This window comes from Cyrtonyx montezumae, unplaced genomic scaffold, assembly GCF_038088225.1.
Source record: "Cyrtonyx montezumae isolate F1298 unplaced genomic scaffold, pur_monq_1.0 scaffold_18, whole genome shotgun sequence".
Lineage (NCBI taxonomy): Eukaryota > Metazoa > Chordata > Aves > Galliformes > Odontophoridae > Cyrtonyx > Cyrtonyx montezumae.
The window spans coordinates 14,085,149-14,103,200 of record NW_027071914.1 but is presented as its reverse complement, the minus strand read 5'-3'; the positions used below and the strand labels follow the sequence as shown (position 1 = coordinate 14,103,200).

At 39.0% G+C, this 18,052-nt stretch overlaps 2 protein-coding genes across 2 annotated transcripts in view; one reads left to right on the top strand and one right to left on the bottom strand.

Moving 5' to 3' along the window:
* The window catches only part of KLHL3 (kelch like family member 3), a 261,783-nt gene that overhangs the window by 75,338 nt on the left and 168,393 nt on the right, over positions 1–18,052 (bottom strand). The window lies entirely within an intron of this gene.
* SPOCK1 (SPARC (osteonectin), cwcv and kazal like domains proteoglycan 1) overlaps positions 1–18,052 on the top strand; it is a 174,991-nt gene that overhangs the window by 92,274 nt on the left and 64,665 nt on the right. The window contains exon 5 of the mRNA XM_065735074.1: positions 36–168. Coding sequence (XP_065591146.1) covers positions 36–168 — 133 coding nt within the window. The remainder of the gene's footprint in view (positions 1–35; positions 169–18,052) is intronic.

Below are 18,052 nucleotides of genomic sequence, written 5' to 3'. Positions count from 1 at the left end.
AACAAACAAACAACCTGATGTCTCTTGCTTTACAGCATTCGACAAAAGAAAGGGAACTTGGGCCAGAAGCACTGGGCAGGACCAGCTAACATAGTGAAATGCAAGCCGTGCCCCAGCATGCATGCCAGCCCTGTCTGTGGCTCTGATGGGCATACATACACTACCAAGGTAAGTACTGCTTGTGCCCTACAAACCTTTGAGCTGTGGCTGTCCAGACTGGAATATAAAGATGTAATAGTTGTAGCTAGTAGGCAGCATTAGAGTCTGCTTCAGCTCTTTCCTGTTTAAATAGTGCTGATAAATTGACATTTTTGCATATCTTACGAACGTCAGGTTGGGATGACACACAGGCATTTTATGGCTGTCATGATTCATGTTTCTCGAAATAGCTTGTTCTTGCTCATGAAGTAGAATGTTTCCAGTGCTGATAATGCAAAAGAAATTTGAGCAAAATTTCTTACTCACTCAAAAAGGATTCAGAGTAGTTCTCGTTTATAAATTTGGTCCTCAAATGTTAAAACAACGTGGTAGTGTCATTGTTCTGTGATGGGTGGTTTTTCTTGGCTTTATTTGCTTGTTTCTCAGACTGTGTTGTTAACATATAGCAATTTGTTTACATCTCCTTTAGTACTCTTGTGTGCCAGATGCAGTGTATATGGTACCATAAAAAAGAAAATTCTCATAACCCAGCAGGGATAAATTGGCTCATTGTTATACTAAAAATATGATCACCTTAGGGCTTGATTCAATAAAAGAAGCTGTCTTCACAGTCATTCAGCAGTCCAGATCTCTTATTATCAAATAAAGCCTTCCATGTCTTGGGTGCACATTCCATAAAAACTGCTTCAGGCATTGGAAGTCATGTTTAGGGAGTGCCTCTAAAGTTTTCTTCTCTTCCAGCATTCAAGGTAAAATTGACAGTCAGTAGAACTTCCCTTTAAAACCCAAACAAAGCCTCTGAAACACCCAGGGAAACTAAAAGATCAAGAGGGGAGTGTTGTCTGCTGTGACTCAGGTCTGATGTCATCAGCACTGTTATACTCCTTTCTCTTCTCAGTTGGGCAGCTTGACTGCTTCTTCCATTAACAGATGCAGATATTAAAATGCTGCCACTGCTAATTCATTTAAGCCTGCCCTGTTCTGGCCAAAGGATTTGCATAGCCAAAGGAGCAAATCAGCAGAAATTTTCTTGCACATACAGCATACACTAAGTTGCCTGTTAAATAAACTATTCTTTAATACTCTCGAATGTTTAATATAGTACTGCAAAATTGGCATTAAGGATTAAAATTGAGCTTGTTTTGGAATCACCTTTTTACCTCTGGACTTTTGAGAATACAAGATAGTGAAGGCTATTCCCTATAGATTTGTCTGTGTACCTAGTCATCCTATTGAAGTCATTTCTGTGCATCTTGCCTTCATCGCTGCCCAGTCTTTTTTTTTACTCTTATTTATCATATGATTTGTTTCTTCAAAGCTTAATTTCAGACCTTTAAAGCAAATTTTTTGGCTGCAGAGTTTGATCCAGAATGATCTTTGATGAAACGTGGAAGGTAGAGGACTGCTGGTTTAATTTGTTTCATTTTTCATGGAAACTTCAAGATATCATTAAGGATTCAGTTCCAGGGAAGGAACCTAGAATGCATTTTTGTTATTCTTCTAAAGAGTGTTTTAGTCATTCCTGACTGGACAGTAAAATCTTCCAGTCATAACAGACTGTATGGCAACACAGTAAGGGCATTGTCATTCTGTTTGCACTGTCAGCTAATCTTTAGGCTGTCACACCCTGTTCTAGTGGTTTCTCTGGAGATGGTGTTCTAGAAGAAAGTATTTTACTCACGTTAATTACAACACAAATGATTCAGGGGACTATCTGTGCCTATCTCCCTTAACTGAAGGGATTAGGATTTTTTGAAGGCAGCTATTCCCGTAGCAGCAAGGGAAATGTTATAGGACCAACAGTGTCTTACTTTTGAACCTCATTCCTGGGATGTGGTGTTGCTGCTGGTTGTCACTAGAGATGTTCAGCAGCTGATAGTGCATATGAAAAGCATGAAATGGAATCACATTCCTCACTGATATAAACATTCTGTATTAGCATTGGGTTCAAGCATCCACCAGCATGGCAGATTTTCTTAGGTGTTATTAAAATAATTGTTTTTTCATTAAAAGCAATTTATTTTATTTTCTTACACAGGAGTTGTACTGCTTCAAAGTCTCTGCATCATTTAGGTATTAAATCTGGTTCCTTTTCTGAAGTGTTTCAAAACTTGTTGATATGTGTTACTTTATCAGCTTCGTAAAGTGCAGAAGTTGAAGGGAGTTAAAGTCTGTGTTTATTCTTGTTGGTTTGTTTTCCATAGAGCAAATGTGTTTTAAGGGAGGTGTGATTCTTAAGTTGTGTCAGACATCTCCATGTTTGGATATGGCAAACATTTAAAGCAGGTGGAAAATGCAGTCTGGAACGCCTCAGTTCTCATTTGTAGTTTGTACCAATAGATCCTAGTGCCTAATGAACTTGTGGGATTTTATCTTCATGGAAATTTAGAAAAACTCTTATCCTTTTTATGTCAACTTTGAACTACCAGTGTGTTAAGTTTGGCAAAAATGGGTCTGCTTACTGCTTGAGTGTTTTTACGTACATGTGTCCTCTCTGCTATTACAAACTTGTGAAAAGAGATTGCTGTTCCCTGGATATGAAGAGCTCTGTTTAATACTCCAACAATATAAAGCATTTCTGTAGTATATTGCAGTCACAGCATTCAAAGCTCTTTAAGGCACTAATGGATTAAGCTTGTGAGGGTAAGTAAGCTCAGTAAGGAGCACTGTGTAATTAGTTAATGTTTTTGTGAGCAACACATTAAGTATAACTGTGTAGCTGTCAGTTTTACAGGAAGTTTAATTAAGCTAGTTAATAAAGCAATTACCTGAACATGACAGTGACTGCACTTAACTAATCAGAAAATGAAAATAAGAATGATCTTAAATTACAAAACATACCACCTCAATGACTAATGTAGCCTTCAAAGACAGAAAGGTACATTGGTATAATTATTATGCTTCTAATTAGGTACATTGTTGTTCTGCAAATTTTAATTAAATCATTGCAAACTAATTAAATCTGTGATCATGCCTTTGTTGGAAAATGGAAAAATCACCTCCTGTTGTCATAACATTAGGTAACAAATTTGATATTAAGAGATGTGCAAGAGAAATAATTTTCCAGCAATCTTGAAATGGGAGACAAAATAAAGGCCAAAATAACCAGACACTATTAGTTAAATGTGTTTATTGTGAGAGCTGCTACGTTTAACTAGGAGGAGCCTGCATTCAGGGGAACAATACGTGAACACTTGTAGTGTCTGGATGTAGCTAATATAGTGCAGTATGGTCAGACCTTTTCATAACCCAAATGTTGTCTGGGTTGCCTGTCCCTCAGCCTTCCTGAGAACAAAGCTGATGCTGTTCCTGATGGAAAACAAGATGAGCAGCAAGTCTTAGCAAGCAGTAAGGTCTGTGTGGTCCTCAGCTGAGTGAGGAATTGGTTGAAGTTCTAAGTTAACCCTTTTGGTTGGCTTTCTGAAAGACAGAGTAATGCAAGGTAGGAAATGGTTCTTTGCTCTGGGTTCAGAGCTTAGCCAAATGTCCTGAATCTGTCATGTCCTGAATGCGTGTTAGATCTGGAATCCTACTTAATTCTGCTACTGACCTGTGTTACGAAGCTGAGATAACTTGTATTTTTCACTTTCACAATTGGAATAGATCTGGTCCATGTTAATAAAATACTGTAGGTTCTCAAGATCTGGAGCAAGGCTTTCAGTTTAACTGCCTTTACTCCTGAAAATAACAGAAACTCAGGAGGGCTTTGGGAACACTAGAATTTGTCTGATCTGGAGTGACTCTGGTGATCGTTCACTTGTCTAGATCACATCCACACAGTACTCTCAGCAAAGTAGACCATCCCTCTACCCATGACCCGGGGCAGTGAGTCTTGAGCCAAAAGTGTTGTGAACTTGTTACTGCATAAACAAGTCCTAGATAGCAAACCTTATCCTTTGGAAGGTAAAACATGGAGTCTTGTATTGTCCCTACAGCAGCTGTAAAGTTCATTTGGCGTAGCTGCTCTCAATTCTTACTTGTGGAAGGATGGGATGGCTTTCATCAGCTTACCCAAGGGTGGATTTCGAAAGGCGCAGATGGCATTTAAGCACCATCTGTGACTTGGAAAATTTATCCCTTCACCTCTTAGTCTGAGTTTCCCTGGTGTCGAATTAGTTGTGGAAATCCTTGTCCTGAGTGCTGAGCACTTGTGAGAGAGTGCAGTAAATCACTCCTGCACAGCTCTATTCCTAAGTTTTCGTGGGGGCAAACTGCAGTGATGATTGTCCTTTTAAAATGACTTCTGCTGACACATACTGTCAAGATAAAACTGGTATAGTTATTTGCTATCAATACTGTTGTTCTCCCAAGGTTAGAAACCCGTAGGCTCAGATTTGTTGTCACAAATAAGCAAACAAAATCCTGCTCTGGGATCTAAGCTGAGCTACTGTCCCCAGTCTTAACTGCTTGTTCATAGATGGATTTGATGTGTTCCAGTGCCACAAATCTCTTCACTTCAGCTGTGCTACTGGTCATTGTTTAGCTTATTATCAAAGGCATTTCTGTGTCAAATAACCATGTGATTGGGCAAGTTCCTGAGTTTTCTTTTAAATCCCACTTAGTTTTATGTTGAGGTAGAGAAGCTTCTGTATTTTAGTGATGTCAGGCTTAAGATTTTGAATTTACTAGCAATCTAATTTGATATAATTACTGGGAACGACCAGGCTCACATAACCACTGGTGTGTGCATGGTGGCTGCTTCTGAGACAGCTTTCCAACCAAATCCCAAGAATATATGTATTCACAAAATTCTTCACCTGGCATAGTATGAATTGTGAGCACATCTAAAATAGTTTTCTGCAGTGAATCAGCAACTAGAGGGAAAACTAAGAGCTCAGGGCAGTTCTTAAGGGTAAAGTCTACTTGGTCATACTGCAAGGTTAGAGGATTTATAAATGAGTAAGAAATTACCGTGGCTCAGGTCACAGTGCTTCTTCAGAGATTTGTACTTGCTGCTGTCCCTGTAGTTGTTGGGGAAAAGCTTTCATGCAGTTCTGCAAATTGAGATCAACTAATTCATTTTTCATGTTATTTTGTAACTAATTTATGGAGAATATTTCTAAATTCTCTAAAATTATATGTGGACAATGTTTTTTATTTTTTTTAAATGCAGTGGGGGGTTATAAATGCTGTGATGATAAGTGCAGAAGAGAATAACCTCCAGATTTCTGAACAAGCACACACCATCACTGAACGAGAGGAAAAGATGAAGCTTCAGATGTTGTAGCAGTGCTTCTCTCACATTTGACTGCCTTAAATTCTTTACAAGCCTGTTTCCCAAATGGCTCTGATAACATTTGTACAACTCTGTAAAGTAACTGAAAGAGCTCTTTTTTGTGCATGCTACGGAAGAGCAGGATTTTGTTGTTGTTGCCTTGAGTTTCATCTGTGCTCCCACAGGATAATCTCTAAATAAGCTGAAGAACCACCATTTGTAGAGTATTCTATGCTGCTGTTATGGAATTCACTTAAATGTACTGCAGTTCAATTGATAGGATTCGCATAAAAGTATCCTTAAAGTGGATATATTTTCATTTACCTATAAATAATCCTAGAGTTTAGTAATTAGAACTGCCATATGATGATGTGGCTTCTCATGTTCGTGCGTCACTTATTCCAGTTTAGAAGAGGAATATAATGTGTAGGAATACGAGGGGTTTTGCATTATTTTTTTTTTTAGTCATACATGTTCTAAATACTCTTTACCAAGCCATATCTCTAGCTTTTGTTATTGGAATTTGTAGTATGCTAACATTTTAATCTAGATTCTTGTCTGTCTGTCAGTTAGATTACTTTCTTTACAAAGCAAAGACTGATTGATGTTGAAGAAGGCCAACTCATTGAACCATGTGATCTTGAGTTTCTCCTTGCTTATTCTGTGGTTCTACAATATTGAAGGCAACGAGCAATGTTTTTCTTCTTAAAGCACCAAGATAACTACTGCCAATCATTAGAAGCATGAATATGTAACGTCCCCACTGTTAGCTGCTCAGTGCTCCAAAACCTTGGAAAAACAACTCTTAAGGAGTGTTCTTAATTTAGACCAGCACATATGTTTTAATGCAACTGCATTCAAGTTAACATCTTGAAAAGTGAAGTTAGGTACCCATCTTTAGGATGTAGGATGCTGGATTATTATATCTTTTATAAAGTGAACACCTCAGTTTGTTCTCCAGATCTTTCAGTCTTTCCTGGTGGGAGTGGTTCTGTGGCTGAATTCTCATTATTTTTTTTTTCAATTGCCATATTACCTTAGGCTACTCTAAAATGTACTTGTTGCTCAAGCACATCATCAGCAGTGACTTGCTTGAGCACATTCACCCCAAAGGAGAGAGCATTAGGTGTAGTTAGAGGAGAAGCACAACTTGGGGCTTTTTCTTTTTAAATATGGGGTTGAAGCCAGCACAGAATGACAGAAGACTGTACCTCTTAATAAGCTTCTATATTAAAATTGCAGCAGGTGCACAGGGAGAAAGAAGAAAGCAGCATGTAGACTGTGTCTTGTGTACTTTGAATTACTGTGTCAGTAGTGATGGATGGAGCAAACAATAAAATCTGACCTGTCACACAATGCTTGTGAGGCTAGGAGCCTTAAGGCATTTGTAATTGGCTTCAGCCAGCAATGTTAATGAAGGTGGATGAGAAAATTAGATTATTTGAATGATACAGACTGCTTTATATTTTTAGTATGCAAAAGAAATAAGAAAAGGCTTGAAACTCAGGGAGGCTGAAGCTGCAAGGCTTTTTCTCTGAACTGTCTCTCGTCCCTTTAAAATATAGAGCAGGCAAAAGAATAGTTTTTAGATAACAAGTTCATGCTGAGTAGAATATGGGTTATTTAAAGTGATTCTGTGGGGCATCATTTTTAAAGCATGTGGGAGGTGCAATTCGTATAGTCACCATTAACAATAATGGGATTTCTGTGTATTTTCTTCCTATTATGCATCATGCTCAAATGTGCCCCTGTAGTATAGACAGGAAAATGCATCTTGAGGCTGATGTTACTCAATGTGTCATCAGCGTGGCATAAAGTGCACACGTGAATGAATTTCTCATTTGGAAATCCTGTGATGTTTAGATATACAAATAAACTGAGTTTGAAACAGTCACGCATAAAATAAATGCATCATATTAAGCATAGCTGGTGTTAAAAAGAAACTGTGTTGATATTATGACCAGGAAATGGCAGGAAGTTCAGGGATATGGAGGTGACCTTTTGACCATTGCTGTGATCAACTGCAAAGGATTTGGGAGGTGGGTGGTGGGTAGGTTCGTAGGTACGCTAGGTTGGAAAGGACAAGTAGGTGGCTTTGGGTTAGTCTGCAGAAGGGAGGGAGAAAAGTGGTGATGCTATTAAGATTTGAATGGGGAGATGTAAGGGACAAACTCACAGGGAAGAGTGGACTCCTGTACTTCCATTTCTTGCAGAATAATTTCTACTTACTGGACCTGTACCCAGTCACTGTCAATTAGATGATACAAGCAGGCTCCTCTGATCTGCTGAGAGGAGATATGAAATAAAACAGAAATGGAGAGCTTGACTAGTTACCTTCCCCCTGCTTTTCTTCAATGACGAACTTAATAGACAAAAGCAGTGAAAATAGTTTAAGCTCTTTGTAGTTATACCCATTAATTCTTATTTTCATCTAACTCAGACAGTTCTCCGATGATATCTTCTCCTTCTTTCATTTGAATGTGTTGCTTCTACAAATAAACATGTAGGGAGAGAGGATCACAGTTTGTCAAAAATACAAGCTTCCTCTACTTTGTTGCAGTGTAATCCTAGTAAAAGCAGACTTTGGTCCAAACATACTTCATATTGATTTTTTTTCTGTGCCTAGGGAAAAAGATGTATTTTGTTCCAGATGTATGGCAGTGCGGGATATTTTCCTGTTAATGCAGTCTTTTGTCTTCCACTGTTGTTACCTGTTTAAATAGAGAAAAGAATGTGAAATGGGTCACCTTAGGTCTGGATAGCTGTTATTCACTTTTTCCTTGTAGATTATAATGAACAGGTGGGGAAATAAAGGAGAAAGGGAAGCTTCCTAGTTTAGATTTCAGTAATGCTGGTTATGTGACCTCAGTAGGAATTTCTGCAGGCTGATGGAGCAGGCATCTCAAAAGACTTAGGCACCTGCATTCTCAGGTCAAGAAAAGAGTTTTTAAAAATGAGCAATTTGAGGGGGAGAGAGTGCCGAAATGTCTTTTAAAGACAAGTTTCCTTGGTTAACACAGACAAGGTAAAAAGCCTTTTAAAAACTTCAGAAGTTGAATGGAGATATTTTTCTTCAGTCAGTGTCTAGACAGAGCTTTCTGTTCATTTGCATTTCATTAATGAGAGTGAGTTCTAAAATGCAAGGAATTAATAATAGAGAAGTAGAGGCTTTCAGAGGAGGGATGGCACTTGCTGTTACACAAGCTTTCCCATCCACTTTCTGTCCAGGATGGGAAAGACAAGAAAATGTTGAAGGATGCTGTTCAAATGTGGGTTGTGCCCACCTCCCGGAGTTTGCCTTGTGGGACCTCTGCTGATAGGTGGCACATCCTTGGGCAGTGCATGGCAGCATCGTGCAAGTCCTCTGATCCTGTCCCTTCCACAGCTCACATCCAGCCACACCTGAGCACTGTGGAGATGGACTGGAACCACTAATGGGACTTGGGCAGGGAATTTTGTCCTATTGTTGTCTGCCTGCGGCTGTACACCCACAGTTCATGAAAACTGGCCATGTTTTGTGTGAAATACTGGCTCCCATAATTCCTATTTTCGATGTCTTTGCTCCATTACTTTCACTGGTATTTACCAGGCAAAGAAGAGGCTCAACGTGACCCTTCATGTGGCTTCTACACAGTCCCTGTATGGCTGTGAATGGGTTTGCAACATCTGGTTGTCTCAAATGTGTGGCATAATTTTACTTTTTGGTATCATTCAGAGTGTAGCTGTGATAAAACCTGAAGATAAAGCTGAGGATAGAGGTGGTTTTTTAATAGCTAGCAATAGCACACGGGAATGAGATTCAACTCCAGTGAAGTAAATAGGATATTAAAAGGAAGCATATAAATTGTCCCAAACCTTTACTACTATTTAGATGTGGCTTAAAGCACACTTCATCTTTACCCCTTGATTAAGATTCAGTGCATCAATAATCCTTTTAAGACATCTTGACACAGATTATAATCAAGAGCCTCTCTATTTTTATGAGTAACCTTTTTATTTTGACCTAACTAGAATAGAGCTGTAAATGAAAGGTCACAAAAGTGGCATAAATTGTTATTACTTCTCTTTGTTGCCTCAGAAATAACATTCTCTAAGAGTAACAAATAAAGTTAGTCAATGGAATTAATTATCTGTGGAAATTACGTCATTGCGAGGGAAAAACAAAACATGGACAATTAATAAATTTCAAGCAGAATATCTGAAGTCATGAAACTGAAATCAATGAAAAGTGCAAAATAATTTCATTTGAAGGGCTTCTTACTGGGGATTGTGGATGTACTGGTGGGAGGGGGAGAGGGAAGGGCAAACCTGTTTTATTAAATACATACTTGAGTAGACAAAGTACTAAAAGCTTCCTGTAGATCGAGGCTTCAACCTGTTAATGGGCTTTTTCCCTTTTAGCTTCAGATTCTCAAGTTATTACAGGAATATCTTGCCTTTCACACACAAATGGGGACTTCTGGCCAGACGTTTTTATTTTAGTCTAGTTTAACGTTTCAAGAGAGGTAAGTCAGAGGCACCTGCTGCCCAGGGGGCTAAATGCTCTAAGTTACAGTCAGAGGCTCGAAAGATTGAAGACGTTTACCATTCATATGTAGCAGAGTTAAATTGCAGGGGGACTGAAGTGAGAAGCTGTTTCAGCTGATGCACTGCATTAGCTGGGAATATGGTGTGTTTGTGCAGGATACCAGACCCGTGATCATAGGATGTTCATCATAACTGAAATCTTCTGAAGTTAGCACCAAATGCCTTTCAGTTCAAATGAACAAATAAACGGTAGAAAACACCCAGCAAAAAAGCCACTGATGAAAATGGAAGGGGAAAGCTAGCCTGTACAGAGACATCATTGTTTTCAAAACTGAAATCTGTCATCACAGAGCCTGTATCGGAGGGTTAGTATTGGAAGTGTGTTTTATTACTTAAATATATCTTTGCACAGGCAACACTGAGCAAAGAAAATGCTTCTGAGTTATGTAACTCTTTGATGGGATGCCATAGGGTCTTTCATTTTCAGCCAGTAAATTCCGGAGCAGTAATTTAAAGACTACACTTTTCCTTAAATCTGAAAGCGTGGTCTAAATCTTGTGTTTGGTTTGAACACTTATCTGATATACCTGATGCTTTATTTCCAAGTGGAAACTGTCACTGGCATACCTTCTGCCTACCGTAAAGCAGCCCTGGAGCAGCTTTTAGGAAGCAAAGGACATGATCAGTCCAAAGCTGCTCAGGGTAGTGTAAGAATAGTGTGAAGGTTTATAGGAAGCACCATTTTGCATGCTGGCAGGGGATCTCTCAGTGTTGCAGTTTACATGCAGCATGCATTCAGTGGGAAGTTAGTTTTACCTGCTGGTATGGCTAATTCTGCAAGCTTTAACCAGTTACTCTTACCAGACGTGTAGATGGCAGTATCATCTGTGCATCCAAGGTGAAGCAAGATCTCACAGTTCTCCAGAAAGGGGAGTGTTGTCAACCTTTTTGGTCTATGTATGCAAATGCTGCTCATTGATAGGGATTGTGTTGATGCAGATGATTAATACTGGGGCCATGGAAGCCCTTCATACTACTCCTCTATTAGCACAACTCATTCAGCTTCCATTAGTAGGGGCACAGTGGTTAAGTTACCTTTTTTTTTCCCTCTTCCTTATATCTGTGCTATAATTTGGTTAAAATGGAAATAATGGTCACATTAAACTTTAAATATTTTAGTTAATGTTTTTTCTTCTGATGCGCACTCATAAACCTTTTTATGTCACACTGGAAGAATAATAGCCCACGTAGTCTACGTAGAACTCACAGAATGAGGAAGCTTTAGATAAGCCTGACCATTTCTAAAACTGTCTGTAGTGAAGTTTATAAACTTCTATGGAAACGGCTAAGGGAGAATCTCTCTTCATTATCACTGGTTATCTCTGTGTTGACGTGAGTCATACACAGTACATCAGCATCTGAAATGTTATCTAATTCTTTTTCAGAGGAAAAGTACTGGGCAGCTTTACTGTATTATCAAATCTTAGAGCTTACCAGTAAATTGAGTGACCAACTTAAAGAAATCTTTAGAAGTGAACCTGAGACGTGAGCTGACACTGAAACTCCTGTATCTCCTTCCCTTGGGCAAAAAACTCTTAAGACCGTGTATGCACTGTGCTTTCAGGGTGGCAGATTACTCTGTGGGATTTATTGCTTTATTTGCTGTGTTTGAGGCGTTGTCTTTTCCCTGCTGAGGATGCTGACTGGATTTTTCTGCTCATTGTTCATCTCTGGCTCTCGTTTCACACCTTCAGCTTTGGGCTGTATCCTGAAGGGGGACTCCTGCCACCTCCCAAAATCTGGCACTCTCTAGGTCTTGTGCCTCCTCCACATTGACAGTCACTTTTCACTTTCTAGTCAGTTCCAGAAAACTGCTGATAGAATTGAATATGATGTGGATATAAAAAACAGAAATATATGCAGGGAAAGCATATTCTTTAGAGTATTCGTGAGACTAGGAAGGAAAGCCAGCTGTATAATTCATGTTAGGTGCCCTTGCTGCTGATCATGAATTTAGCCTTGATCTTAGCAAATCAGTCATACTTAGAAAGTGACAAGGAAACGTAGCACTCCTGACAGCTTGTATTGTGAATATTTTGAAGGTCTTGGCTAGGGCACAGGGATAGCCCAAAGTATAAGCTGAAGGCTTCAGTAGACAAGCAGTATTGCTGGGGCAACTGGGACAGACTAATCTGTAGCCCAAATCTTGACGATAAAAGGTGATATTATAGTGTTTGTTGGCTGAATACCACCAGCTCCAGACACTGCCTGGAAGACCCAGTTTTCCAGTGTCTCCTCACAGCAGTGGCTGCTTGTGCCTGGAGCTTCAAACAGAAAGGCAGAGCTTGGGCAAAGGTACCTCAATTCTTTACATTTCAAAGGTGACATCCTCTGGTCAGTTTGGGTAGTGTTGTGATAAAATCAGCTCTTTTTCAACTGTGAGGAATGGATTCAAGGCTTAATACTGAGCCATTCTATGAACTGTTTTCAAGAATGCATTCATCACTGAATGCAGCAGTGCTTTACAGTATTACTATAGCATGGAGGAAGGGGAGCGTACTCCTATTTGAAAGGTAATTTCTGTATTCTACTGAGACATGTCTCAGATCTGTGATCCAGATTTTTGTCTGAAGCACTGCAGCCACCTGCTGCAACCAGCTCCAAGCTCAACCAGAAGTGGTGCAACATTTCCCACTTGCCACTGATGCGAAGTGCACGTACCGATGGGTAGTTAACTAGCAGTCAACAAAATGCACAGGATAGGCATGAAAGCTTTGCTGTTGTGAAATAGCTTTTTTAAAGAAAATTGCAGGGGAAAAAAACTGCACAAGATAAATCTCTTGCTGATAGAAATTTGAAGATCAGTGGGGATGTGACTGGTTATTTGATGCAATTAAAAGGAAAAAAGTGGTTTGTTATCTAGGTAAATCTTATTCTTGAGCTGTAGTGCATTTTAGGAAAATTAAACTCATCCTACTAGGCTGAATCTGTTATGAGTGTGGAAATGTGTTCCCCAAGCATTCTTTAAGGACTTTCGAAGCGTGCAAATATGACTTCCAAACTGCATCTTTATCCTAGCATCTATGAGGGTAAGTGGTTACAGGAATGTCCTTATATTCAGTTTTGCTTGGTCCTGCAATGTTATACGTAAGCTGGAATTGGTGGTACTTTCCAATTTGAAGGGTCTATTAATATTTATGAGGTCATTGTACATATTTCAGGAATACACTTCTAACCTTTGGAGTCTGGGAGTTCTTTGGGAGATAACATCAGTTTTACTAATAAGTCTTACTAATTCTTGATGGATTTACCTTAGAAAATAATATCCATGTTAGAAGCCTTACACACACAGTGGCCCTCTGGAGACAGTGAATATATTAATAAAATTTCTAATTCTGCTGCTGTGCTACTGCCCAGACTGTACAACAACTTCTGCAGTTTTGCACTAAGAAAATCATGAGAGTAAACTTTGAGTTTTAAGTCAGCATGTTGGAGAAAAATGGAAGAGCTTTTTGACCAGCTGCCGTGTACTATTACCTTCAGCTGTTATCAGAAATATGAGAATGACTCTTACTTTTTTTTAACATTGCAAGTATAGGCCACAGAGATCTGTCTTTGTTGCTGTTTGGCTTTGGGGGAGGTTTGGGTTTTTTTTTGTTGTGGAGTTTTGTGTCGGCTTTTACAGAACTCATTGGTCATAGACTTTTCCAACTTGATAATTTGTTCTCAATCATTCTTTCTGCTGGGAGACACCAGTTTTATTTTTCTGTACTAAATCTACTATCAGTCATCTTCGACACAAGGCTAAGCCAATTAAAAGTCTGCATCTCAGGGTACAGGGATGAGACTTGCTTAGTAGCAGCTTCTGAAGATTCTGAAGAAGGACTGCTTTGTTGGTTGATTTGTTCATGAAGCAAGCACTGGCTTTTGACAGGTCTGTGGGCATCCAGTGTGTAGTCCATGAGTTACATTGCTTGGCCAAGAAAGGTATGTAAGAAAAGCAAACCTATTATCAGGAGGCTAAAAGTCCTGCTGCAATGAACTGAGCAGGTAGATAGACAAAAGTCTCTCCCTGTATTAGTGTGTGTTCAGTACTTTAATCTGGATAATTGGGTATTGTCATCTATCTGCTTTTTAAATATCTTCATATAATGCATGTCATGCACTGGTACAGAGTGTTTGATACTTTTGCTGTAGAATTGGCTGCACTTCAGCAGTGATATTACGTATGCTTACAAATAAATGGGACTTGGACTCCTTTGTAGATGAAAGGAACCATATAAATGCTAATTTCATTGCATAATTGTCTTACTGAATATTTTTCAGAATATATTTAATAGGGTAGCTGTAGTACATCAATACCAGTCAAACTGCTTCGGGATCTTTTTGAGGACTAGCAAATTCTTTAACTGCCTTGTGTTTATGCAAGACAGAAATGTTTCTCACAAAAAAACTACCTGAATATGAAAGTTCATACATTGCATTACCTTGTTGTGACTACTTGCTAGGAATACCCTCAAGGTAATAGATGTTCTTAAGAAGTTCAATGCCTTGGCCTATGGAAAGTGTGAGAGTAAGGGCAGTGTATGTTAATTGTGAAAGGCTTTTATTTAGGAGGTGCACATACTTCAGAGTACCACGTTTGAGTAGGAAAAGTGCTTGGGGGAAGTTCTTGAAGCCTTCTGGTTTTTCCAGGTTTTGTGACCTTTTCTTCTGCTCCCGTAAGGACAGATGCTTGAGCAGTTCTTTGTGCTGAATTCACTGAAGTAATAAAGCCCAAATTCATCCTGTGTCATGAACTAGAATTTTGTGTTCCTTGTTATGCACTTCATTAAACCAAAAGTGTTTTTTCAGATAAGCATTTGTCATTTCCATGTCAGATTTCTCAAAGAACATGGTGAATTAACAAGACATGTTTAATGCAACCTTGACAGAAAGGTTAATGAGAATTCAGAAGAATGCAAGGAAGGAAATAATATGTACTACTCCAGGTGAAAGCTACAAGAAATCAGTAAGTTGTTATTCAGCTTGTTGAAATAGGACTATTTGTTTTGTTCTACAGTGAATATATAATTAAAAATTGAAACTCTTTTCAGCAGTTCCACCCTTCAATCTTAATACTATCCATCAATTCATAGTGCAATAGGACCCAGAAGGCAGGTTCCCATTGGGCTGAATTTTATCACCAGAAATGCTTGAGATGGATCCACTGTCATGTTTACATTGATGTCGAAAGGATTCTTAGATCTGCCTGACTCAGGCTCTGTAGGATCAGTGTATTATAGCTGAGAAAAGAGAAGGGAAATGAAGGCAAGGGTTGTGGTCATATCCTGATGTGAGTGGGTGCTCTGTCTTTACAGCTTCCTCCCATTGCTACCTTTGAACCAATTGAATTATACAGGCTGAAGAGGGACTACAGCTCAATGAGGCCCCTATGGCTTCCTTGTAGTTAATAATGGCATCTACAGAAACTTCTGTCTGAAGAAAAAAATAGAAGAAAAAAAAAAAGCAGTGAAACTGCAGTGTTCCCAGGCCTCTCAAAGGCCACAAGAATTTTCTTTGAAGAACATCCAAGTGTAACACAACTGAGTTTCAGTCACTTTGTTATTGAACCTTATGCAGCTGATTGCCCTATGCAGTGAACTAATTTGCATTTAGCTAGAGAACCCTTTATGAGAAATTAGCAATAAATAGGGATTGCAAATGCTGTTGTTCGTTGGTTTTTTTTCTTTTGCAGAAAGCTGACATTCTTGATGATGGTAATCACAGGGCTCCTTTTCTAACTTGATTAGAATCACACTTTTTCTGCCAAATCAAATCGGCATATGATGGTTGGAGCTTAAAAAGCCCTCAATTAGCTGAGCTCCTGTGTGTCTGGTGGCAGTTACCTGTGCCTTAGGGATGGCCTGATCACTTTGTTTGGATGCTTGATGTGTACAGCTGATGTTGAGCTCCTCCCTTCTGCAGGCAAAGTTGAAATGGGGGAAAAAAAATCTCTTATTTGCATTATGAATCATCTGCCAAGGTTCAAATGTTAAAAGCTGCCCTTTTGACAGGAAGATAAAATGAGAATATTTGTCATCACTTATAGCTAATTATGAGCTTAAAGTATATTATTACTTGCTTATTTTCTTCCATACTTCCACTTAAATAAAATGGAAAATTCGTTGTTCCAGTATTCAGGTGATGTGAGAGGTGCTGCTTCTGTCGAACTGCTTTGTAAAGCATTGGGCTTCAGAGTCTTTACCCTCTTTGTGCAGAAGATGTGCTGATGCTTGCTTGAAAGTTGTAAATCCTGTGTACCTTTGGAGAGGTGTCTGCCTCGTAGCACTGAAAAATGACTAATTTTTCTAGTTTCAGAAGTCACATTTTGAGCTTTAACCAGCAAACAGTTTGAGGCATTTAAAACATCAAAGGAGGTGTTTTTTTGGCTTGGGCACGTCTTTAATTTAAAGCAGATTTATTAAAGGCCAAAATAGGATAATACTGTAAAAGGATTAGCCGTGGTTACTTGATTTCTGAGCAAACAAACTAATTCTGCTTTCTTTGTATGGGCATCTTTCACAGCAAGTCCATTCACTGAGCGATGAACTAGGCCTGGGGATTGCTTTTATTTCTTTTAATTTTTTTGTTGTTCCTATTGTCATCTTTAGAAATCAGAAGCATTGCTGAAGCTTTAACTTCAAAGCTGAAGCCAGCTCGCTCTGTGTTGGTTGCTATGCTCCAAGATATATTCCCTAAGCTTCTTTGCTAGTTACTGCCAAATGTTTTGTTTCAGTGCCTTTTACCATTGGGGCTTTTACTTTTTTGTTTTGTTTTTATTTCTTCACAAAATAGAAATTCTGAGGAGTCAATTAAATGGATTGTCATTCTTAGGACTTAATTTTTTTCCTATTCTGAAAGCAGGCAGAAGTGGCACTGCAGAATGTTGTTTATTTTGCATTAGTACTTAAGCCTCAGATTTACTCCATTTATAAAGCAACATAAGTTCTCAGATCTGAAAGTTTAGTCAATACTATACATTTTACACATTCAGTAACAAGGAGTGGGATGCTGCAGGGGATGTATCACAGTTGTTGAAACCCGAGCAAGTCTACTATGAGCTACTTAATCTGATAGATCTGACTGGAAAGGAGTGGGGTAACTCCTGTGGAGAAGAATCTTGGTCTATTGGAATTTATTTCGTGATCAGAAGAAATCCAGACCGACCTTCACTCCTTGGAAACAAAGGCAGTGTTTGCTCAGAAGAAAGTGCATCATGTGGAAACTGAGTGTGAGTGCTGTAGAGGCCCAAGAGACTAATTCATCTCTGCTTCTGGAGCCAAAGCTGATGCAGTAGCAACTTTTCTTCAACTTATTTGTAGAAGTACTTCAAAGGGAAAGTGAAAATGTACTTCTGAAGTATTATCAGGCTGTACATACCTACTAAGCAGAGTATCATCAAATGCATAAGTATTTAGCAATGTATTTGCAGCTTCAGAGTTCCAACCTCATGCTACCACCTAACTTCTTGCTTGAAGCTACATGCATGCTAAAGATGATGTGATTGCAGTTACTGTTTGATGGGGAGAGTTGGCTTTGAGATCTTAGAGATGCTAAAACGTTGCCAGCACACTAATTGAATAAAAGCCTTCAGGAACATACCTACTCTACTCACCACTTGATGCTGCTGCCTCTGCCCAGGTGAGGACAGATGGGTATGAAAGTGGCTGAGTAGATGAAGAGTTGCCTCATCTGAAGTCTAGATTGATAGACTTGCACAGCTAAACTGTTCTGTTTAAAATGTCACTAACTGAGAGGGGAAGCCCTGTGCCCGGGGGTCTGAATGTCTTGCAGTGCTTCCCCTCTGCCATACGTAGGCAGTTGTTTAACTGGTAACTGCAGTATCTGTGTGTGTGTAGAGCAGCAGATCATTACCTTTTGATTATGTTCGTGTTATCTGATGCATTGTCTCCGTAAGATAAATTAAATTGCCTTTAGTAATTTGAAGCAAGTAAAAATGACAAATCATCATTCTCTCATGTGATCAGTAAATGGCTACAGAATGAGAATGCATCTCAATTAGATGGCAAGTATACTTCAAGCAGCATCGATCGGTCCAAATCTCCAATTGTTTTCCTGTGATTTTCTTTGTTTAAACTAAGATGGCTT